Below are 26,099 nucleotides of genomic sequence, written 5' to 3'. Positions count from 1 at the left end.
TCATGTACTTTTGACTATTTGATGTTCTTATAGGCACTTTAGTATTGCCAGTGTAACAGTATAGCTTCCGTCCCTCTCCTCGCTCCTCCCTGGGCTCGAACCAGGAACACAACGACAACAGCCACCCTCGAAGCAGCATTACCCATGCAGAGCAAGGGGAACAACTACTAGAAGGCTCAAAGCGAGTGACGTTTGAAACACTATTAGCGTGCACCCCACTAACTAGCTAGCCATTTCACATCGTTTACACAAGCCTCATCTCGAGAGTTGATAGGCTTGAAGTCATAAACAGCGCAATGCTTGACGCACAATGAAGAGCTGCTGGCAAAACGCACGAAAGTGCTGTTTGAATGAATGCTTACGAGCCTGCTGCTGCCTACCACCGCTCAGTCAGACTGCTCTATCAAATCAAAGACTTAGTTATAACATGATAACACATAGAAATACGGGCCTTAGGTCATTAGTAACCGGAAGGTTGCAAGTTCAAATCCCCGAGCTGACAAGGTACAAATCTGTCATTCTGCCCCTGAACAGGCAGTTAACCCACTGTTCCTAGGCCGTCATTGAAAATAAGAATTAAATTAAATTAAGGTCAAATAAAATAAATAAAACATTAATATGGTTGAATCCGGAAACTATCGTCTCGAAAACAAAACGTTTATTATTTCAGTGAAATACAGAACTGTTCGGTATTTTAACTAACGGGTGGCATCGCTAAGTCTAAATATTCTTGTTACATTGCACAACCTTCAATGTTATGTCATAATTACGTAAAATTCTGGCAAATTAGTTCGCAGCGCGCCAGGCTGCCCAAACTGTTGCATATATCCTGACTGTGTGCAATGAACGCAAGAGAAGTGACACAATTTCACTTTGTTAATATTGCCTGCTAAACTGGATTTCTTTTAGCTAAATATGCAGGTTTAAAAATATATACTTGTGTATTGATTTTAAGAAAGGCATTGATGTTTATGGTTAGGTACACATTGGAGCAACGACAGTCGTTGAATGATTGTTTTTTATAAGATAAGTTTAATGCTAGCTAGCAACTTACCTTGGCTTACTGCATTTGCGTAACATGCAGGCTCCTCGTGGAGTGCAATGTAATCAGGTGGTTAGAGCGTTGGACTAGTTAACTGTAAGATTGGATCCCCCGAGCTGACAAGGTAAAAATCTGTCAGGCAGAACGTTCCTAGGCCGTCATTGAAAATAAGAATGTGTGTTGGAGTCGTGCACGGCCACTCAGTCGTGGGTGAACAGGGAGTACAGGAAGGGACTAAGTAATCAATCAATCAAATGTATTTATAAAGCCCTTTTTACATCAGCAGATGAGAGGCCCCCGTGTTGATGGTCAGTAAGTACCTGGTAAATGAAGGGTTAAATTTTAAAAATGAAAATGGCGGATGTGTTTTTACCTTCCCTCCCCACCTGGCGGAGGCCCATCAGGAAGTCCAGGATACAGTTGCAGAGGGAGGGGTTCAGTCCCAGAGTCCCAAGCTTGGGGATGAGCTTGGAGGGGACTATGGTGTTGAACGCTGAGCTGTAGTCAATGAACAGTATTCTTACGTAGGTATTCCTCTAGTCCAAGTGGGTGAAGGCATTGTGGGAGTGGATGATGGTGTTGATGTTGACCAGTCTTTCAAAGCATTTCACGGCTATAGATGTGAGTGCTACGGGTTGATAGTCATTTAGGGAGGTTACCTTGGTGTCCTTGGGCTGTGGGACTATGGAGGTCTGCTTGAAACATGTAGGTATAACAGACTGGGTCAGGGAGGGGTTGAAAATGTTATGTGAAGACACCTGCCAGCTGGTCTGAGTACGCATCCTGGTAATCCATCTGGCCCCAAGGCCTTGTGAATGTTAACCTGTTTAGAGGGCTTACTCACATTGCCTGCGGAGAGAAAGAGCACACAGTCGTCTGGAACAACTGGTGCTGTCATGCATGGTTCAGTGTTGCTTGAGATCACACCGTCGTCTGGAACTCCTCCAGAACTTGCCTCGAGGCGAGCATTCAGCTCGTTCTGGAGAGTCCTTGGTAGTAAGAATCCTTCCAGGTAATTTAGTCAAATATCAAGGTTTCTCTCTTTCTCTCTCAGCTAGAACATAACGTTCTGAGAACTATGTGTTTGTTAGAGCTTGGTGAGTGTGGGGCTGTCTTATGGTTACTTTGCATACAACCTTCCCAAAGCATTCTGGGAATGACGCAGGAACATTCTCAGCACATTTAATGAACTTGACAACAACAACAACAACAAAAAAAGGTTATTTTCTTGGTATTTCATTACTTTAACAGAACGTTTCCTAAACGTTCAAACACGGTTACATTTCATTTGACATTTTGGTCATGTTTTAAAGGAATGTTCTCCAACTGGTTTGACATGTGGAATGTTCAGAGAACATTCTAAGAATGTTATTTAAAAACATGTACATTCCATTCTCAGTGTCAAAAAAAAACCTCTCTCTATCTTCTATCTTGTTAAGTGTGTTCAGGTGGGTTGGCCGAGTCCACTATTTGGCCAGACCTGATCTTAATGAGTGCTAGTTTCCTTTGGAATGGGGTCTGTTTATAGAGTAGAGAAACATGGCGTCCATCCTGGTGACACAGCGGACTCATTCCACATGGATAGAAAACAGAAGACCACAGGTTAAAATCCCACTGATGCCGTGCCACAGTAAAGAAACATGGCGTCCATCCTGGTGACACAGCGGACTCATTCCACATGGATAGAAAACAGAAGACCACAGGTTAAAATCCCACTGATGCCGTGCCACAGTAAAGAAACATGGCGTCCATCCTGGTGACACAGCGGACTCATTCCGTGAATAGAAAACAGAAGACCACAGGTTAAAATCCCACTGATGCCGTGCCACAATAAAGAAACTACATTGTTGCTATTAAAATTATTATTGAAACATTCAGTGAAGGAATTTACTCAAAAACCTCAAAATAACCTTTAACTTCCGCTCTCAGAGCAGCAATAAAACCTCCCAGTAAAACATTCTATTTTACCAGTCAGGAAACGTACGGCTTCCTTCCCCACAACCAATGTGAAACCAAAAATATACCTTCCCACAACTTCCAAGGAACCACATGTGCTAGCTGGGCTCTCTCTCTCTCTCTCTGACTGCTGCAGCTGTGTTAACTCTGACTGGCTCTTATTGGCGCAGGGATCTATGAAGCGAGCAATGAGGACACACACACTCATTACACAGACCCCAACCCCATGTCTGTTCTGGCTGGCAGAAAACACACAAAGACACGCTCGCTGTCACACACACACACAGCCCGTCATACCTCTGTGATGACAGACTGCTGTGTGTCACTAAGGGAAGGAGGTCAGAGCGAGAGGAGCTGATTGGTTGACGGAGAGAAGCACAACATCAGCATGTCATTCTTTAACCCACTGCCCTTCTTTCCTCCATTCTTCCTCTTCTCCTCTTCTCCTAGCCCCATCCCCCCTTTCTCTGCTTGGGCAGCATACTGCATGATACGGAGAACACACACACACACACACATTCTCAGCTCTTTAAATGTTAAAGAACCCACCAATCGTCGGTGAGCACCTGAGAAAGCATTTCAATGTCTTGTTCAATACCATCTACCGGACCAGAAGGGTTAAGAAGAACCAACAACATCACAGAAACACAGACACAGTATTAGAACCCCATACCAGAGGAGGCAACCCCATACCAGAGGAGGCTAAAGACACAGTATTAGAACCCCATACCAGAGGAGACTATAGACACAGTATTAGAACCCCATACCAGAGGAGACTATAGACACAGTATTAGAACCCCATACCAGAGGAGACTATAGACACAGTATTAGAACCCCATACCAGAGGAGACTATAGACACAGTATTACCACCCCATACCAGAGGAGACTATAGACACAGTATTAGAACCCCATACCAGAGGAGACTATAGACACAGTATTAGAACCCCATACCAGAGGAGACTATAGACACAGTATTAGAACCCCATACCAGAGGAGACTATAGACACAGTATTAGAACCCCATACCAGAGGAGGCTATAGACACAGTATTAGAACCCCATACCAGAGGAGACTATAGACACAGTATTAGAACCCCATACCAGAGGAGACTATAGACACAGTATTAGAACCCCATACCAGAGGAGGCTATAGACACAGTATTAGAACCCCATACCAGAGGAGACTATAGACACAGTATTAGAACCCCATACCAGAGGAGACTATAGACACAGTATTAGAACCCCATACCAGAGGAGGCTATAGACACAGTATTACCACCCCATACCAGAGGAACCCACAGACACAGTATTAGAACCCCATACCAGAGGAGACTATAGACACAGTATTACAACCCCATACCAGAGGAACCCACAGACACAGTATTAGAACCCCATACCAGAGGAGACTATAGACACAGTATTACAACCCCATACCAGAGGAGACTATAGACACAGTATTACAACCCCATACCAGAGGAGACTATAGACACAGTATTACAACCCCATACCAGAGGAGACTATAGACACAGTATTAGAACCCCATACCAGAGGAGGCTATAGACACAGTATTACAACCCCATACCAGAGGAGACTATAGACACAGTATTAGAACCCCATACCAGAGGAGACTATAGACACAGTATTAGAACCCCATACCAGAGGAGGCTATAGACACAGTATTACCATCTAACCTACCTGACGTTAACCCTTCCTTCAAATCAGTATTTTCTTTTAGAAACTGAAAACATATCATTCTAAACTATTCGGGTTGACATTACGAATGAATTAAAACAGATTTGATGTGGATTCCAGCATTGCGTAGGGGCCCCCTGCTCATTTAATCTCAGTGAGTAGGATGGGAGATGATTATTTTAAAACCTTTCCAGGAAAACAAACACATTGGGAAGCTCAGGACACCAAATAACATCCCCATAACACCAAATCACATCCCCATAACACCAAATCACATCCCCAAAACACCAAATCACATCCCCAAAACACCAAATCACATCCCCAAAACACCAAATCACGTCCCCAAAACACCAAATCACATCCCCATAACACCAAATCACATCCCCAAAACACCAAATCACATCCCCAAAACACCAAATCACGTCCCCAAAACACCAAATCACATCCCCAAAACACCAAATCACATCCCCATAACACCAAATCACATCCCCATAACACCAAATCACATCCCCATAACACCAAATCACATCCCCAAAACACCAAATCACATCCCCAAAACACCAAATCACGTCCCCAAAACACCAAATCACGTCCCCAAAACACCAAATCACATCCCCAAAACACCAAATCACATCCCCATAACACCAAATCACATCCCCAAAACACCAAATCACATCCCCATAACACCAAATCACATCCCCAAAACACCAAATCACACCCCCAAAACACAAGACAATGTCCTGTAAAACAGTCCAAAAGACGACTTCGGACAATGTCGATCTGTCCCTGTCTGTCGGTATGTCCATCTGTCTCTATGTCCATCTGTCTCTATGTCGGTCTGTCCCTGTCTGTATGTCTGTTTGTCGGTCTGTCCCTGTCTCTCTATGTCTGTCTGTCTCTATGTCTGTCTGTCTCTCTATGTCTGTCTGTCTCTATGTCTGTCTGTCTCTATGTCTGTCTGTCTCTATGTCTGTCTGTCTCTGTCCGTCCGTCTCTCTATGTCTGTCCGTCTGTCTCTCTATGTCTGTCCGTCTGTCTCTCTATGTCTGTCCGTCTGTCCGTCCGTCTCTCTTTAGGCCTACTGACAGACCACTTTTCTATGATTGTAAAGGTGTGCTTGGCAGATTGTAAAGGTGTGCTTGGCAGATTGCAAAGGTGTGCTTGGCAGATTGCAAAGGTGTGCTTGGCAGATTGCAAAGGTGTGCTTGGCAGATTGTAAAGGTGGGCTTGGCAGATTGTAAAGGTGAGCCTGGTAGATTGTAAAGGTGTGCTTGGCAGATTGTAAAGGTGTGCTTGGCAGATTGTAAAGGTGTGCTTGGCAGATTGTAAAGGTGGGCTTGGCAGATTGTAAAGGTGAGCCTGGCAGATTGTAAAGGTGAGCTTGGCAGATTGTAAAGGTGAGCTTGGCAGATTGTAAAGGTGGGCCTGGCAGATTGTAAAGGTGGGCCTGGCAGATTGTAAAGGTGTGCTTGGCAGATTGTAAAGGTGTGCTTGGCAGATTGTAAAGATGTGCTTGGCAGATTGTAAAGGTGGGCCTGGCAGATTGTAAAGGTGTGCTTGGCAGATTCTAAAGGTGTGCTTGGCAGATTGTAAAGGTGGGCCTGGCAGACTGTAAAGGTGTGCTTGGCAGATTGTAAAGGTGAGCCTGGCAGATTGTAACCTACTAGGCTACAAAAGGAGTCTGAGGCGTTAAGCTGTGTGGTGTCTTTCATGACCTCTGTCATTCATCTGTTCTGCTCCACCCTCACTGCGCTGCTGCCTTCCCCAGGAAGAGACACTGCAGCCTGGGGGGAGTGGGGACAATAGACCAGAGAGAGACACTGCAGCCTGGGGGGAGTGGGGACAATAGACCAGGGACAGCAAGGGAGCTGAATAATCGACCCAAAGCGCCCATAAAAACAGTCCTGGGTAACTGTATACATGGAGTGTATCTGAAGGTGAGTGAGTCAACAGAAGTGGGAGGGTCAACAGAAGTGGGAGGGTCAACAGAAGTGGAAGGGTCAACAGAAGTGGGAGGGTCAACAGAAGTGGGAGGATCAACAGAAGTGGGAGGATCAACAGAAGTGGGAGGGTCAACAGAAGTGGGAGGGTCAACAGAAGTGGAAGGGTCAACAGAAGTGGGAGGATCAACAGAAGTGGGAGGGTCAACAAAAGTGGGAGGATCAACAGAAGTGGGAGGGTCAACAGAAGTGGGAGGGTCAACAGAAGTGGGCGGGTCAACAGAAGTGGGCGGGTCAACAGAAGTGGGCGGGTCAACAGAAGTGTAACATTTTAGTGAAGCTTAACCCTATCCCTTTTCCTAACCTTAACCTCAGTCTCCTAACCTGCCACTTAATTATCCTAAACGTGCTACATTAATCCTCCTAACCTGCCACGTTAGTCATCTTAACCTGCTACGTAAACGTTAAGCAGGCCCGTGGTGCACCTGGCTAAGAGCGGTCTAACCATAATAGAGTGTTCATTTTACACACATGGCTGTTGATTCACCCACTCCTTTTGCAATGCCCACTTTCAAACACACTGTGTTGCCTGTTGTGAGTGGGAGACATCTATCTTCAGGTCAGACACTATTGATCCCACATCATTTAAAGGCCTCGCTATGATAAAGCACATACTACAAAAAAAAAGGTGCCATTTTCGGTTCCAGGTAGAACTCTTTTCGGTTCCAGGTAGAACTCTTTTCGGTTCCAGGTAGAACTCTTTTCGGTTCCAGGTAGAACTATTTTCGGTTCCAGGTAGAACTAATTTCGGGTTCCAGGTAGAACTCTTTTCGGTTCCAGGTAGAACTCTTTTCGGTTCCAGGTAGAACTCTTGAGTTCCAAGTCAGATAAACAAACAGCCGACCGACCGCCTGTGGCCGTCCGCATGGTCCTAAAGCCCTCCGTTGCCTCGTTTTGTATCACATTACAATGGTAAAACTGGGGGGGGGACAAAACGGCTATTTTAGAATGTGTGTGTGTGTGGGGGGGGGGGGGGGGGGGGGGGGGGGGGGCAAAAATGCTATTTTAGAATGTGGGGGGGGGCATGTCCCCCCGTCCCCAGTGAAAGTTGCACCCATGAGTAAAACCGTTTCCAAAGACAATTCTACATGGAACCCAAAATAGTTCTACCTGAAACCAAAAAAAGGTTCTACCTGGAACCAAAAAATAGGTTATCCTATGGGGGCAGCCAAAGAGACCTTTTTAGAACCCTTTTTTCTAAGAGAGTACCCAGTGGAGAGGAGACTAGACTATCGTGGGCGTTTAGGTTTATTTACTGCTACTGCCTACAGAAATATTATGCATCAGAATGCTAGACTATAAAGTAGCCTACTATCACCAATAATAAATACACTGTAGCATACAGTCAGAGGAATCAACGGAATATATTATACCACCAGCCAGGTCGGGGGAAAGCCCTTCTCTCCTCACCTCACAGTCGTACAGATCGCTCAGTTGTTCAATAATCCACTCCTCCAAGATCAGTCTCTTCCGCAGCTCCTTCCTGTCGTATTTCACCGTCACTTTCCCCTGCTTCCTCTGGACCGGGTCGTCCCGCGGCATGGGTCCGGACCCAGCGCACCCTACCCCGGCCAGCGGCTGGAAGAACACCCGGCTGGCGGCCGCAGGCAACGGGGCGCTCGTCTCGGTGCTGGCGGCTGACATTGCAGTGTTTTGTGTGTGTGTGAGAGAGAGAGAGAGAGAGAGAGAGAGAAGAGAAGAGAGAGAGAGAGAGAGAGAGAGAGAGAAAGCGACGGAGGGAGCTACTGTACTGCCTGGCTAAGAAATGAACACCGTTTTTAAAACACCTGCTACTTAAAATACAGCGCGCTCAGAGGAGGGCAGTGATGATGTGTCTGATAGCCTAGCGGCCAGCCTAATACCACTGATGGATTTACCCATTAGGCAACACTTCATTTTAAAAGGGGTCCTTATTACGGTGTAATTCATTGTGATAATACATAGTTGTAACTAACTGATGGTAATTACAGTCTGTAATTACAGAGGTGTAACAATGAATGTTAAAACAAATGTTAACGTTTCAGATAGCATCCATACATTTATTTTCAGCTTGTGTAACGGATGTGAAACGGCTAGCTAGTTAGCGGTGGTGCGCGCTAAATAGCGTTTCAATCGGCGACGTCACTTGCTCTGAGACCTTGAAGTAGTGGTTCCCCTTTGCTCTGCAAGGGCCGCCACTTTTGTGGAGCGATGGGTAACGATGCTTCCTGGGTGTCAGTTGTTGATGTGTGCAGAGGGTCCCTGGTTACACTTGCACATTTCAGCCTCCACAAATCATGTGATGTGACACGCGTTAAACCAATTAAAAACTACCCACCTCATTGATACAACTCTGCAACAAAGGGTTCTGAAGTATGATTCCCAGGCCCAATAGCAAAAAGGAGTTCACAATGCCTATAAATTGTTAAATGAATACATGGCGCATCTTAGCTAGCAAGCTAGACATCGTCATAAATCAAGGTCGACAATCTACTGGCAAATCTTTTAAAAATTATTGTCATATGAAGAGAAATTATAGATAAAACGTACCGGTGCTCATTGGCCATTGGATATAAACATTACACAAATTCAATAATGAGTGGTTTGGATGGAATCTGTGGTTAACTGCAAGCGTTGCAAAGCAGCCTGCTTTTCAGTGTTGTGGATGTGTGGTCCAAGTCTGGGTTTTAGGGTCTCTTTTCCAACCTTAAAAGGATAAACGTTCACATGCAACACCATGGGCCAGAAAAAGGTTGAATACATTGGTCATGCTGTCAATCCAGTATGACTTCTGCCGTGTTCAAGACAACTGGAAACTTGGAAATCTCAGACTTCAGTCAGTTCAAGACAACAGAGAACTCTGAAAAAAAATTTGCTCTGAATGGGAAAATACATTTTGAACGGTCATCCAACTTCCAAGTCGGGGACTCTGGCCTCTTTCTAGAGCTCCGACCTGAAGATCACCGACGTCCTCCCCCCCCCTAGCTAAATCACGTGTAACACCTAGTAATTACATTGTACTTGTGCAGATTTGACATGTAATCTGATTTGGTTATCTTCCCCCCAGACCCCAGCTTGACCTATAGCTGATCTGGTTTTTGTGAAACCAAGTTAACGCAAATGGTACAAGTTCTATCAACAACATTCAGCGGACATTTCGAAGAGTGTGCGTTCATGGGTAATTAACATAATTAGAGACTGTGTAATTTAATTTTACCTTTATTTAACTAGGCAAGTCAGTTAAGAACAAATTCTTATTTACAATGATGGCCAATTCAGGGGCAGAAGGACAGATTTGTACCTTGTCAGCTCGGGGGTTTGAACTTGCAACCTTCCGGTTACTAGTCCAACGCTCTAACCACTAGGCTACCCTGCCGTAATCTCGGGACACCCAGCGCATCTGTCCACAAGACAACATTGTGATCGTTATTACTGAATGCAATGCAGTGAAGAAACTAAAAACACTTGATTGGTGAATTTAGGGAAAATTTAGTGGAAACAAGCGAGGTAACAAGCATTCGTTGTTATACTTTTGTAATTACAGACTGCAATTAGCACCAGTTGCCATGTTATTATTATAGTGTAATTGAGTTATTACAATTAACAACAACGCTTGTTCGTGTTATTACAAATAATTACACTGTAAAAAAGGACCCAACCATTCATTATGCTGAATCAAATGTGTTAGTGCCGAGATGGAACAAATACCTGCATGTAAAACAAATAACAGCGTTTAAAGCTCGATAAACCTTTTAACCTTGATCAAGCCTTTTAGAAAGGCCCAACCTTTAGATATTTGATCAGGTTGGATCAGATAAATGATATTTGATCAGATAAATTGATCAGGTTAGATCTGGCACTTATAATGAACAAAAATAGAATAAGCAACATGCAATAATTTCAACGATTTTACGGAGTTAATTCGTATAAGGAAATCAGTCAATTGAAAAAAAAATTCATTAGGCCCTAATCTAGGGATTTCACCTGAAAGGGCATAGGCCCACCCACTGGGGAGCCAGGCCCAGCCAATCAGAATTAATTTTTCCACACAAAATAGCTTTATTACAGACAGAAATACCCCCTCAGTTTCATCAGCTGCCCGGGCGGCTGGTCTCAAGACGATCCCGCAGGTGAAGAAGCCTGATGTGGAGGTCCTGGACTGGCGTGGTTACACATGGTCAGCGGTTGTGGGGCCGGTTGGACGTACTGCCAAATTCTCCAAAACGACGTTGGAGGCGGCTTATGGTAGAGAAATTAACATTAAATTCTCTGGCAACAGCTCCGCTGGACATTCCTGAAGTCAGCACGCCAATTACACGCTCCCTCAAAACTTGAGACATCTCTAGCATTGTGTTGTGTGACAAAACTGCACATTTGAGAGTTGCCTTTTATTGTCTCCAGCACAAGGTGCACCTATGTAATGACCATGCTGTTTAAATCAGCTTCTTGATATACCACACCTGTCAGGTGGATGGATTATCTTGGTAAAAGGAGAAATGCTCACTAACAGGGATGTAAACAAATTTGTGCACAACATTTGAGAGAAATAAGCTTTTTGTGCAAATGGAACATTTCTGGGATCTTTTATTTCAGCTCATGAAACACGGGACCAACAATTTACATGTTGAGTTTATATATCATCTTGTTGTGTATATTTTTCCACCCTCAACTTTTGCTTAGACTATAAATGATTAGTGATTTATACATTTTAAAGTGGAGTCTGTTGTTGGGGTTACCTACCCAGCCCCCCACAGTCTTCCTACTAACCAAGGCAGCATCTCAAATGACACCCCGTTCCCTATGAAGCGGAAAGGAACTAGTGCAATTTGGGACAGACACATCCCTGTCTCCCTGTAGGTTTAACTTGGACCGATCCATCTCTCTGCAGACCCTGTCCTCTCCCAAAGGCAGCAAAGAGCTGAGGGAGACTGTCATTAATACCCGAGCTTATATAAGATGATCACAAACGCTCTAAAGTAATTCTGTCCCCAATCAGAGCTCTGTGCTTCTCCCCAACCGGGCTATATAACCACAGCGCATGTACGCACCCACGCACGTAGGTTGTGGTTTAGTCTGCCCTCTGATGGTCGAATGTGTAATAACATCAGAAAAATTCTCAAACTGAGAAGACAAATTCTGACAAACTCACATCTTCCAGATAACATTCATTTGCTTTATTGACATATACAGACAGAACAGTTGGGTAACTATGGAGACCGACAAAATGGAGTCCTTTACAGAACTCGATATGGTTCCACACCCATTCCTTCTTCTCAGTGAAGGACTGTTGATTTGTGGTCTTAGTCAAATATACACTCTGTAATTTATACATAATACAATATCTATATATTGATAAGTATTTATAGGTTCTTCATGTTAATTCCTTCAAAAAAAATACATGTAGACTGCCTCCTGTGTAGGATATGGAGTGTTCATGGGATGTAGACAGTTAAATATGATGTAATGGTCGGGCCCAAATATGGTCGACGTGATGACGTCAACATATTGCCCAGGACAAGACAGCATGATGTCAACATATTGCCCAGGACAAGACAGCATGACGTCAACATATTGCCCAGGACAAGACAGCATGATGTCAACATATTGCCCAGGACAAGACAGCATGATGTCAACATATTGCCCAGGACAAGACAGCATGATGTCAACATATTGCCCAGGACAAGACAGCATGACGTCAACATATTGCCCAGGACAAGACAGAATGACATCAACATATTGCCCTGGACAAGACAGAATGACATCAACATATTGCCCAGGACAAGACAGAATGACATCAACATATTGCCCTGGACAAGACAGAATGACATCAACATATTGCCCTGGACAAGACAGAATGACATCAACATATTGCCCTGGACAAGACAGAATGACATCAACATATTGCCCAGGACAAGACAGAATGACATCAACATATTGCCCAGGACAAGACAGAATGACATCAACATATTGCCCTGGACAAGACAGAATGACATCAACATATTGCCCAGGACAAGACAGAATGACATCAACATATTGCCCTGGACAAGACAGAATGACATCAACATATTGCCCAGGACAAGACAGCATGACGTCAACATATTGCCCTGGACAAGACAGAATGACATCAACATATTGCCCTGGACAAGACAGAATGACATCAACATATTGCCCTGGACAAGACAGAATGACATCAACATATTGCCCTGGACAAGACAGCATGACGTCAACATATTGCCCAGGACAAGACAGCATGACGTCAACATATTGCCCAGGACAAGACAGAATGACGTCAACATATTGCCCTGGACAAGACAGCATGACGTCAACATATTGCCCTGGACAAGACAGAATGACGTCAACATATTGCGGCAGACTGTTCACCGCGGCAGACTATTTACCGCGGCAGACTGTTCACCGCGGCAGACTGTTCACCACGGTAGACTGTTGACTACGGCAGACTGTTCACCGCGGCAGACTGTTCACCACGGTAGACTGTTGACTACGGCAGACTGTTCACCACGGTAGACTGTTCACCACGGTAGACTGTTCACCACGGTAGACTGTTTACTACGGCAGACTGTTTACTACGGCAGACTGTTCACCACGGCAGACTGTTCACCACGGCAGACTGTTCACCACGGCAGACTGTTCACCATGGTAGACTGTTTACTACGGCAGACTTGACTACGGCAGACTGTTCACCACGGCAGACATTTCGCAGACTGTTTACCGCGGCAGACTGTTCACCACGGTAGACTGTTGACTACGGCAGACTGTTCACCACGGTAGACTGTTCACCACGGTAGACTGTTCACCACGGTAGACTGTTCACCACGGTAGACTGTTTACTACGGCAGACTGTTTACTACGGCAGACTGTTCACCACAGCAGACTGTTCACCACGGTAGACTGTTTACTACGGCAGACTTGACTACGGCAGACTGTTCACCACGGCAGACATTTCGCAGACTGTTTACCGCGGCAGACTGTTGACTACGGCAGACTGTTCACCACGGTAGACTGTTGACTACGGCAGACTGTTCACCACGGTAGACTGTTCACCACGGTAGACTGTTCACCACGGCAGACATTTCGCAGACTGTTTACCGCGGCAGACTGTTGACTACGGCAGACTGTTCACCACGGCAGACTGTTCACCACGGTAGACTGTTCACCACGGTAGACTGTTCACCACGGTAGACTGTTTACCACGGCAGACTGTTCACCGAGTGCTTGAGATGGACTACATTGCAGTCAGACTGCGCAGAATCACTGATCTACAAATCACCGTGCATCACAGATGACGGTGTAATGGAAACATTATGTGATGAAGATCATCGATTCTGTGCCTCGCCTTGCTCAAACGGATCTCTTCAAACCAGCTGTGTGTCTGACACGTTGGGAATGCATATCTGTTCTGTTTATCACTAGTAGAACGGGTTTACTGTGGTGACCGACAACATTCACCGAGCCGCCTCGCCCTCTGATCAGGCGAACACGCGCCATTAGTAGCAGCAGCAGTAACTTGTTTGATCATAAATACGATCAGGGCAGGAAGATGTTTACGGGGTAGGAGTGAGATGTTTACGGGGTAGGAGTGAGATGTTTACGGGGTAGGAGTGAGATGTTTACGGGGTAGGAGTGAGATGTTTACGGGGTAGGAGTGAGATGTTTACGGGGTAGGAGTGAGATGTTTACGGGGTAGGAGTGCTGACATTTTCTCTCCGAGGCTACAGGCTATTTTGATTCGCTCACACAGAGCGAAACTAAATATTTTTATATTTTTTATTTTTATTTTACTATTTTGTACATTATAGACATCAAAACATCAAAACTATGAAATACCACGTATGGAATCATGTAGTAACCACCACTTGCTTTGACAAACTTTATATATATATATATATATAACAATGTTATTAATTAGGGCGTGTTGCAGCATCCTCAGCACCTCTATGGATAAGATCATTAAACAATCATAAATTATTGGATCAAGTTATTTTTTAGAATGCATAGAAATGTCAAGGGTCAACGACAGTTCATTATCCCAATAATTTGTCCAAAACAACAAACTCATCCATCCATCCATCCCCTTCCTTAATGCTTTGGTACAAAACCCTCCAAAGGGAGTGGAAGGCGCCTATGGTATAGGAGGGGAGGTCCTCCAAGCCTGCTGATTGGCTGAAGGGAAAGCCAACAACCATGTGCAGCTTTAAGAGAGGAGCCAATCGAATCACTCACACGATGTGACACGGGTGGGATCTTTGGGTTTGGAGGTCAATCAATCGTCGTAGAAATAAAAACGGAGAGGAGATGTGTTCAAGCCTCTACAGAAGAACATTTCATCTTTAGATGTATCTAATTATTATAATTGTAGCACTAAGCATGGAAATACCTCAGCAGTCTACACACTATTCGTCTTTTACTGAAAGGAAACAGTAGTGCTTTGTTTAACTTAACCTCAGCCCTCCCCACCCATCATCCAACTATGGCTAAGGCCCAAAAGGCACCCTATTCCCTATGCAGGGCACTACTTTAGACCAGGGCTCTATGACACCCTATTCCCTATGCAGGGCACTACTTTAGACCAGGGCTCTATGGCACCCTATTCCCTATGCAGGGCACTACTTTAGACCAGGGCTCAATGACACCCTATTCCCTATGCAGGGCACTACTTTAGACCAGGGCTCTATGACACCCTATTCCCTATGCAGGGCACTACTTTAGACCAGGGCTCTATGGCACCCTATTCCCTATGCAGGGCACTACTTTAGACCAGGGCTCTATGACACCCTATTCCCTATGCAGGGCACTACTTTAGACCAGGGCTCAATGACACCCTATTCCCTATGCAGGGCACTACTTTAGACCAGGGCTCTATGACACCCTATTCCCTATGCAGGGCACTACTTTAGACCAGGGCTCTATGACACCCTATTCCCTATGCAGGGCACTACTTTAGACCAGGGCTCTATGACACCCTATTCCCTATGCAGGGCACTGCTTTAGACCAGGGCTCAATGACACCCTATTCCCTATGCAGGGCACTACTTTAGACCAGGGCTCTATGACACCCTATTCCCTATGCAGGGCACTACTTTAGACCAGGGCTCTATGGCACCCTATTCCCTATGCAGGGCACTACTTTAGACCAGGGCTCTATGGCACCCTATTCCCTATGCAGGGCACTACTTTAGACCAGGGCTCAATGACACCCTATTCCCTATGCAGGGCACTACTTTAGACCAGGGCTCAATGACACCCTATTCCCTATGCAGGGCACTACTTTAGACCAGGGCTCTATGACACCCTATTCCCTATGCAGGGCACTGCTTTAGACCAGGGCTCAATGACACCCTATTCCCTATGCAGGGCACTACTTTAGACCAGGGCTCTATGACACCCTATTCCCTATGCAGGGCACTACTTTAGACCAGGGCTCTATGGCACCCTATTCCCTATGCAGGGCACTACTTTAGACCAGGGCTCTATGGCACCCTATTCCCTATGCAGGGCACTACTTTAGACCAGGGCTCTATGACACCCTATTCCCTATGCAGGGCACTACTTTAGACCAGGGCTCTATGACACCCTATTCCCTATGCAGGGCACTACTTTAGACCAGGGCTCTATGACACCCTATTCCCTATGCAGGGCACTACTTTAGACCAGGGCTCTATGACACCCTATTCCCTATGCAGGGCACTACTTTAGACCAGGGCTCTATGACACCCTATTCCCTATGCAGGGCACTACTTTAGACCAGGGCTCTATGACACCCTATTCCCTATGCAGGGCACTACTTTAGACCAGGGCTCTATGACACCCTATTCCCTATGCAGGGCACTACTTTAGACCAGGGCTCTATGACACCCTATTCCCTATGCAGGGCACTACTTTAGACCAGGGCTCTATGACACCCTATTCCCTATGCAGGGCACTACTTTAGACCAGGGCTCTATGACACCCTATTCCCTATATAGTGAGAAAGTTTGTGAACTATTTCCTGCTAAAGGGTTTTTTGTTTCTTGTGTTTTTGGTTACGTTGACCTGCTCTCACCATTTAACAATAACAAGGGAGAGAGCATGGTAGCTAGTCTTGTTGTTGCCTCTAACCTTTGGGTTGCGTTTTGGGTTAACGTCCAACAGGAACTGAATAGTGAATAATGTCTTGTGCCATTCGGGAATCCATTTTTATTGAAAGTAAGAATAGAATATGTTTTCCGAACACTTCTAAATTAATCCTGATAATGTCAGGAAGAAACCATGACTGAATGATGGAAAGTGAGGGAGCCATTTTGGATTCAAACCATTAAGTGTACAGCAACAAGGAATTGTTCAAGTATTAGATTAGGAAACTTTACAGCTGATTTCAGAAGAAGTCTTATTAGCCACACCGTCCCCCTCCCCATGACAGTCAGATAATGGTATGACCCACCACTGGCCCTGTGGTCTCGGGACACAATCATTTAGGAAAGACGGGGAGAAGGGTCAAAAATACTAAAATGCCACTGGGGCACAGAAAGCACAGGACTTGACTGCTGGGTGGTCAGAGAGAGAGAGAGAGTGGGAGAGATGTTATCCATAAGGAAGGGGGTAGCTTTGTGAACAGATTCTCTCCAGGCCAGAAGATGCTTTCACAGTTCTTTAGAGGAGAAGGAGGTCCTGGAGGAGTAGCACACTGTTACCATGGTAACACGGGGAGAAACCACGACAACAGGATACCTGTCCATGGCTCTACACCACCCCAGACCTCCTCTCCTTCAACATGTCCATCATCTGGACCATCTCCCCCTCCCCCATATCCCCCTCCCCCATATCCCCCTCCCCCATCTCCCCCCTCCACCATCTCCTAGTGGTTAGAGGAGGCAGGTAGCCTAGTGGTTAGAGGAGGCAGGTAGCCTAGTGGTTAGAGGAGACAGGTAGCCTTGTGGTTAGAGTATAGAGGTGGCAGGTATCCTAGTGGTTAGAGGAGGCGGGTAGCCTAGTGGTTAGAAGAGGCAGGTAGCCTAGTGGTTAGAAGGGCAGCAGGTAGCCTAGTGGTTAGAGGAGACAGGTAGCCTAGTGGTTAGAGGAGGCAGGTAGTCTAGTGGTTAGAGGAGGCAGGTAGTCTAGTGGTTAGAGGAGGCAGGTAGCCTAGTGGTTAGAGGAGGCAGGTATCCTAGTGGTTAGAGGAGGCAGGTATCCTAGTGGTTAGAGGAGGCGGGTAGCCTAGTGGTTAGAAGAGGCAGGTAGCCTAGTGGTTAGAAGGGCAGCAGGTAGCCTAGTGGTTAGAGGAGGCAGGTAGCCTAGTGGTTAGAGGTGGCAGGTAGCCTAGTGGTTAGAGGAGGCAGGTAGCCTGGTGGTTAGAGGAGGCAGGTAGCCTAGTGGTTAGAGGAGACAGGTAGTCTAGTGGTTAGAGGAGGCAGGTAGTCTAGTGGTTAGAGGAGGCAGGTACCTAGTGGTTAGAGGAGACAGGTAGTCTAGTGGTTAGAGGAGACAGGTAGTCTAGTGGTTAGAGGAGACAGGTAGTCTAGTGGTTAGAGGAGACAGGTAGCCTAGTGGTTAGAGGAGACAGGTAGTCTAGTGGTTAGAGGAGGCAGGTAGCCTAGCTGTTAGAGGAGACAGGTAGTCAGTCTAGTGGTTAGAGGAGGCAGGTATCCTAGTGGTTAGAGGAGGCAGGTACCTAGTGGTTAGAGGAGGCAGGTAGCCTAGTGGTTAGAGGAGGCAGGTAGCCTAGTGGTTAGAGGAGACAGGTAGTCTAGTGGTTAGAGGAGGCAGGTAGTCTAGTGGTTAGAGGAGGCAGGTAGTCTAGTGGTTAGAGGAGACAGGTAGTCTAGTGGTTAGAGGAGACAGGTAGTCTAGTGGTTAGAGGAGACAGGTAGTCTAGTGGTTAGAGGAGACAGGTAGCCTAGTGGTTAGAGGAGACAGGTAGTCTAGTGGTTAGAGGAGGCAGGTATCCTAGTGGTTAGAGGAGGCAGGTACCTAGTGGTTAGAGGAGGCAGGTAGCCTAGTGGTTAGAGGAGGCAGGTAGCCTAGTGGTTAGAGGAGGCAGGTAGCCTAGTGGTTAGAGGAGATAGGTAGCCTAGTGGTTAGAGGAGGCAGGTAGCCTAGTGGTTAGGAGGCGGCAGGTAGCCTAGTGGTTAGAGGAGGCAGGTATCCTAGTGGTTAGAGGAGGCAGGTAGCCTAGTGGTTAGAGGAGGCAGGTAGCCTAGTGGTTAGAGGAGGCAGGTAGCCTAGTGGTTAGAGGAGGCAGGTAGCCTAGTGGTTAGAGGAGGCAGGTAGCCTACTGGTTAGAGGAGGCAGGTAGCCTACTGGTTAGAGGAGGCAGGTAGTCTAGTGGTTAGAGGAGGCAGGTAGTCTAGTGGTTAGAGGAGGCAGGTAGCCTAGTGGTTAGAGGAGGCAGGTAGCCTAGTGGTTAGAGGAGGCAGGTAGCCTAGTGGTTAGAGGAGGCAGGTATCCTAGTGGTTAGAGGAGGCAGGTATCCTAGTGGTTAGAGGAGGCAGGTAGCCTAGTGGTTAGAGGAGGCAGGTAGCCTAGTGGTTAGAGGAGGCAGGTATCCTAGTGGTTAGAGGAGGCAGGTAGCCTAGTGGTTAGAGGAGGCAGGTAGCCTAGTGGTTAGAGGAGGCAGGTAGCCTAGTGGTTAGAGGAGGCAGGTAGCCTAGTGGTTAGAGGAGGCAGGTAGCCTAGTGGTTAGAGGAGGCAGGTAGTCTAGTGGTTAGAGGAGGCAGGTAGCCTAGTGGTTAGAGGAGGCAGGTATCCTAGTGGTTAGAGGAGGCAGGTATCCTAGTGGTTAGAGGAGGCAGGTAGCCTAGTGGTTAGAGGAGGCAGGTATCCTAGTGGTTAGAGGAGGCAGGTAGCCTAGTGGTTAGAGGAGGCAGGTAGCCTAGTGGTTAGAGGAGGCAGGTAGCCTAGTGGTTAGAGGAGGCAGGTATCCTAGTGGTTAGAGGAGGCAGGTAGCCTAGTGGTTAGAGGAGGCAGGTAGCCTAGTGGTTAGAGGAGGCAGGTAGCCTAGTGGTTAGAGGAGGCAGGTAGCCTGGTGGTTAGAGGAGGCAGGTAGCCTAGTGGTTAGAGGAGGCAGGTAGCCTAGTGGTTAGAGGAGGCAGGTAGCCTAGTGGTTAGAGGAGGCAGGTAGCCTGGTGGTTAGAGGAGGCAGGTAGCCTAGTGGTTAGAGGAGGCAGGTAGCCTAGTGGTTTAGAGCGTTGGACATGTTACCGGAAGGTTGTTAGATTGAATCCCCGAGCTGACAAGGTACAAATCTGTCGTTCTGCCCCCTAAACAGGAGGTTAACCCACTGTTCCTAGGCTGTCATTGAAAATAATAATTTGTGTTCAACTGACTTCCCTGGTTAAATAAAGATAAAATACCAGTTTTAAATAGAAGTTAAATACTAATTCAATGAAGGAAGCGTAAATGGTTCAATGTAAATCTGATATAAACACACTGAAGTCTGGAAGGCAGAGGGATATCATGACGAATGACCTGCTGTGTGTTGTATCGGGGTGTCGACCACTCCTCCAATCAGAGGCATGACGATACCGTTCTCCTGGAACGCAATGATAGGGACAAGCTGCTCTTCTTCCTCCTCTTCTTCACCAGGAGGAGGAAGTCTGGAGTCTGCAGGGAGAACTATCACCTCTTCAAACAACCTGTTCTCTCAGAGAGACGGGGGGAGGGCGAGAGAGAGGGAGGGGGCAGAGAGAGGGAGGGGGCAGAGAGAGGGAGGGGGCAGAGAGAGGGAGGGGGCAGAGAGAGGGAGGGGGCAGAGAGAGGGAGGGGGCAGAGAGAGGGAGGGGGCAGAGAGAGGGAGGGAGGAGAGAGAGGGAGGGAGGGGGCAGAGAGAGGGAGGGGGCAGAGAGAGGGAGGGGGCAGAGAGAGGGAGGGGGCAGAGAGAGGGCGGGAAGAGAGAGGGAGGGGGCAGAGAGCAATGTCCTTTCTCAACAGCATTCAGAAAATGTAATTGTTGCTTTAATGTACAGTTTTGATTGTGACTATTTCTCTCCCTGCAGTCCTACCTCTCGTCAGCAGGGGGCAGCAGTGCTGTGCTGGGGTCAAGGTTGGGGGCTCCATGACCGTTGCTGTCACTGTGCTCGGTCCCTGACCCTGACACACTCACTGAGGGAACAGACGCTGGAGAAAACACAGAACCAATCACAGACACACACCTTGAACGACAACCAATCACAGACACACACCTTGAAAGACAACCAATCACCGACACACACACCTTGAAAGACAACCAATCACCAACACACCTCAAGAACACACTGGGATAATCATAAATAAAAAGCAGTGAATATGAGAATAAATATATATATACTTCTTATCCAACATCTCATTCCAAAATCATGGTCATTAATATGGAGTTGCCTTTGCTGCTATAACAGCCTCCACTCTTCTGGGAAGGCTTTCCACTAGATGTTGGATCATTGCTGCTATAACAACCTCCACTCTTCTGGGAAGGTTTTCCACTAGATGTTGGAACATTGCTGCTATAACAGCCTCCACTCTTCTGGGAAGGCTTTCCACTAGATGTTGGAACATTGCTGCAGGGACTTGCTTCCATTCAGCCACAAGAACATTAGTGAGGTCGAACACTGATGTTTGGCGATTAGACCTTCAGGCTCACAGTTGGCGTTTCCAATTAATCCCAAAGGTGTTCGATGGGGTTGAGGTCAGGGCTCTGTGCAGGCCAGTCAAGTTCTTCCACACTGATCTCGACGAATCATTTATGTAGGGACCTTGCTTTGTGCACAGGGGCATTGTCATGCTGAAACAGGAAAGGGCCTTCCCCAAACTGTTGCCACAAAGTTAGAAGCACAGAATGGTCTAGAATGTCATTGTATACTGTAGCGTTAAGATTTCTCTTCACTGGAAGTAAGGGGCACGAACCATGAAAAACAGCCCCAGACCATGATTCATCCTCCACCAAACTTTACAGTTAGCACTATGCATTAGGGCAGGTAGCTTTCTCCTGGCATCTGCCAAACCCAGATTCTTCCGTCAGACTGCCAGATGGTGAAGTGTGATTCATCACACCAGAGAACACGTTTCCACTGCTCCAGAGTCCAATGGCGGTGAACTTTACACCACACCAGCTGACGCTTGGCATTTTGGTGATCTTAGGCTTGTGTGCAGCTGCTCAGCCATGGAAACCCATTTCATGAAGCTCCTGATGAACAATTATTGTGTTATTGTGCTGACGTTGCTTCCAGAGGCAGTTTGTAACTCGGTAGTGAGGGTTGTAACCGAGGACAGACGATGTTTACCCGCCACGTGTTTCAGCACTCGGCAGATCTAGGGGGAACTCTAGCAGGGCAGAAATTTAACAAACTGACTTGTTGGAAAAGTGGCATCCTATGACGGTGCCATGTTGAAAGTCACTGAGCTCTTCAGTAAGACAATTCTACTGACAATGTTTGTCTATGGAGATTGCATGGCTGTGTGCTCGATACACCATGATACACCTTTATACACCTGTCAGCAACGGCTGTGGCTGAAATAGAATCCACTATGTTGAAGGGGTGACCACATACTTTGTGTGTGTGTGATATATACATACAGTTGAAGTCGGAAGTTTACATACACCTTAGCCAAATACATTTAAACTCAGTTTTTCACAATTCCTGACATTTAATCCTAGTAAAAATTCCCCGTCTTAGGTCAGTTAGGATCACCACTTTATTTTAAGAATGTGAAATGTCAGAATAATAGTAGAGAGAATGGTTTATTTAAGATTTTATTTATTTCATCACATTCCCAGTGGGTCCGAAGTTTACATGCACTCAATTTGTATTTGGTAGCATTGCCTTTAAATTGTTTAACTTGGGTCAAACGTTTCGGGTAGCCTTCCAAAAGCTTCCAACAATACGTTGGGTGAATTTTGGCCCATTCCTCCTGACAGAGCTGGTGTAACTGAGTCAGGTTTATAGGCCTCCTTGCTCACACACACTTTTTTCAGTTCTGCCCACACATTTTCAGGTCAGGGCTTTGTGATGGCCACTCCAATACCTTGACTTTGTTGTCCTTAAACCATTTTGCCACAACTTTGAAGTATGCTTGGGGTCATTGTCCATCTAGAAGACCCATTTGCGACCAAGCTTCAACTTCCTGACTGATGTCTTGATGTTGCTTCAACATATCCACATCATTTCCCTTCCTCGTGATGCTATCTATTTTGTGAAGTGCACCAGTCCTTCCTGCAGCGAAGCACCCCCACAACATGATGCTGCCACCCCCACAACATGATGCTGCCACCCCCACAACATGATGCTGCCACCCCCACAACATGATGCTGCCACCCCCACAACATGATGCTACCACCCCCACAACATGATGCTACCACCCCCGCAACATGATGCTGCCACCCCCACAACATGATGCTACCACCCCCACAACATGATGCTGCCACCCCTGCAACATGATGCTACCACCCCCACAACATGATGCTACCACCCCCGCAACATGATGCTGCCAACCCCACAACATGATGCTACCACCCCCACAACATGATGCTGCCACCCCCGCAACATGATGCTACCACCCCCACAACATGATGTTGCCACCCCCACAACATGATGCTGCCACCCCCACAACATGATGCTACCACCCCCACAACATGATGCTACCACCCCCACAACATGATGCTACCACCCCCACAACATGATGCTACCACCCCCACAACATGATGCTACCACCCCCACAACATGATGCTACCACCCCCACAACATGATGCTACCACCCCCACAACATGATGCTGCCACCCCCACAACATGATGCTGCCACCCCCACAACATGATGCTACCACCCCCACAACATGATGCTGCCACCCCCACAACATGATGCTGCCACCCCCACAACATGATGCTACCACCCCCACAACATGATGCTACCACCCCCACAACATGATGCTGCCACCCCCGTGCTGCACGGTTGGGATGGTGTTCTTCGGCTTGCAAGCCTCCCCCTTTTTCTTCAAAACAGAACGCTGGTCATTATGGCCAAACAGTTCTATTTTTGTTTCAACAGACCAGAGGACATTAGTCCAAAAAGTACATTCTTTGTCCCCATGTGCAGTTGCAAATCGTAGTCTGGCTTTTTTATGGCGGTTTTGGAGCAGTGGCTTCTTCCTTGCTGAGCGGCCTTTCAGGTTATGTCGAGATAGGACTCGTTTTACTCTGGATATAGATACTTTTGTACCTGTTTCCTCCAGCATCTTCACAAGGTCCTTTGCTGTTGTTCTGGGTTTGATTTGCACTTTTCGCACCAAAGTACGTTCATCTCTAGGAGACAGAACACATCTCCTTCCTGAGTGGTATGACGGCTGTGTGATCCCATGGTGTTTATACTTGCGTACTATTGTTTGTACAGATGAACGTGGTACCTTCAGGTGTTTGGAAATTGCTCCCAAGGATGAACCAGACTTGTGGAGGTCTACAATTTTCTTTCTGGGGTCTTGGCTGATTTCTTTTGATTTTCCCATGATGTCAAGCAAAGAGGCACTGAGTTTGAAGGCAGGCCTTGAAATACAGCCACAGGTACACCTCCAATTGACTCAAATGATGTCAATTAGCCTATCAGAAGCTTCTAAAGCCATGACATCATTTTCTGGAATTTTCCAAGCTGTTTAAAGGCACAGTCAACTTAGTGTATGTAAACTTCTGACCCACTGGAATTGTGATACAGTGAATTATTAGTAAAATAATCTGTCTGGAAACAATTGTTGGAAAAATTACTTGTGTCATGCACAAAGTAGATGTCCTAACCGACTTACCAAAACTATAGTTTGTTAACAAGAAATGTGTGGAGAGGTTGAAAAACTAGTTTTAATGACTCCAACCTAAGTGTATGTAAACTTACTACTTCAACTGGAAATACTGGACACAGGACGAGTGGGAGGACAGAGAGGTAGAGGGAGACTGACCACTGGGAGGACAGAGAAGTATAGGGAGACTGACCACTGGGAGGAACAGAGAGGTAGAGGGAGACTGACCACTGGGAGGACGGAGAGGTAGAGGGAGACTGATCACTGGGAGGAAAGAGAGGTAGAGGGAGACTGACCACTGGGAGGAAAGAGAGGTAGAGGGAGACTGACCACTGCGAGGACAGAGAGGTAGAGGGAGACTGACCACTGCGAGGACAGAGAGGTAGAGGGAGACTGACCACTGGGAGGACAGAGAGGTAGAGGGAGACTGACCACTGGGAGGACGGAGAGGTAGAGGGAGACTGACCACTGGGAGGACAGAGAGGTAGAGGGAGACTGACCACTGGGAGGACGGAGAGGTAGAGGGAGACTGACCACTGGGAGGAACAGAGAGGTAGAGGGAGACTGACCACTGGGAGGACGGAGAGGTATAGAGAGACTGACCACTGGGAGGACAGAGAGGTAGAGAGAGACTGACCACTGGGAGGACAGAGAGGTATAGGGAGACTGACCACTGGGAGGACAGAGAGGTAGAGGGAGACTGACCACTGGGAGGACAGAGAGGTAGAGGGAGACTGACCACTGGGAGGAAAGAGAGGTAGAGGGAGACTGACCACTGGGAGGAAAGAGAGGTAGAAGGAGACTGACCACTGGGAGGACGGAGAGGTAGAGGGAGACTGACCACTGTTACCTGGGTCAGCTCCATTCTTGCGAGGTGTTTTCTGGAGAGAGACAGAGAGAGATAGACAGACAGACACAGAGAGAGAGAGAGAGAGAGAGGTCATGTGATTCATTGTAAAGCAGAGGCCCTATCAGTCATATGATTCATTGTAAAGCAGAGGCCCTATCAGTCATATGATTCATTGTAAAGCAGAGGCCCTATCCAGTCATATGATTCATTGTAAAGCAGAGGCCCTATCCAGTCATTTGATTCATTGTAAAGCAGAGGCCCTATCAGTCAGATGATTCATTGTAAAGTAGAGGCCCTATCAGTCATATGATTCATTGTAAAGTAGAGGCCCTATCAGTCATATGATTCATTGTAAAGTAAAGCAGAGGCCCTATCAGTCATATGATTCATTGTAAAGTAAAGTAGAGGCCCTATCCAGTCATTTAGTAGCAGTGTTTCCTGTTCTATTTCCTAACCCATGTGTGAGCTGACCTTCTCCACGAGGTCAGAGCGACGGGTCCTCCTCATGATGTCTTCCAGACGCTAGGAGATGATAGGAGAGACCATTACACAAAGGACACAGGACACAGGACACAGGACACAACCTAACTTCTATTCAGAGCACATGGAAGGAGTGTATTGTAATATATGAGATAAGAGAACCCTGAGGATAAGAGTGTATTGTAAGATAAGAGAGAACCATGAGGATAGGAGTGTATTGTAAGATAAGAGATAAGAGAACCCTGAGGATAGGAGTGTATTGTAAGATAAGAGATAATAGAGAACCCTGAGGATAAGAGTGTATTGTAAGATAAGAGAGAACCATGAGGATAGGAGTGTATTGTAAGATAAGAGAGAA

General features: G+C 46.7%; 2 protein-coding genes across 2 annotated transcripts in view; both read right to left on the bottom strand.

Moving 5' to 3' along the window:
• ppp1r14c (protein phosphatase 1, regulatory (inhibitor) subunit 14C) overlaps positions 1–8,533 on the bottom strand; it is a 36,244-nt gene extending 27,711 nt beyond the window's left edge. The window contains exon 1 of the mRNA XM_036976422.2: positions 8,100–8,533. Coding sequence (XP_036832317.1) covers positions 8,100–8,333 — 234 coding nt within the window. The 5' untranslated portion in view covers positions 8,334–8,533. The remainder of the gene's footprint in view (positions 1–8,099) is intronic.
• An 11,462-nt stretch (positions 8,534–19,995) lies between these two features.
• LOC149984195 (uncharacterized) overlaps positions 19,996–26,099 on the bottom strand; it is an 88,890-nt gene continuing 82,786 nt past the window's right edge. The window contains exons 14-18 of the mRNA XM_090230794.1: positions 25,733–25,783; positions 24,459–25,292; positions 21,917–21,944; positions 20,663–20,966; positions 19,996–20,296 (exon numbers count right to left, since the gene is read on the bottom strand). Of these exons, the coding sequence (XP_090086920.1) occupies positions 20,116–20,296; positions 20,663–20,966; positions 21,917–21,944; positions 24,459–25,292; positions 25,733–25,783 (1,398 nt within the window). The 3' untranslated portion in view covers positions 19,996–20,115. The remainder of the gene's footprint in view (positions 20,297–20,662; positions 20,967–21,916; positions 21,945–24,458; positions 25,293–25,732; positions 25,784–26,099) is intronic.

Source organism: Oncorhynchus mykiss, chromosome 4 (genome assembly GCF_057628025.1).
Source record: "Oncorhynchus mykiss isolate SJ-2025 chromosome 4, ASM5762802v1, whole genome shotgun sequence".
Lineage (NCBI taxonomy): Eukaryota > Metazoa > Chordata > Actinopteri > Salmoniformes > Salmonidae > Oncorhynchus > Oncorhynchus mykiss.
The sequence above is the reverse complement of the archived record's forward strand: the minus strand, read 5'-3'. Positions and strand labels throughout refer to the sequence as shown.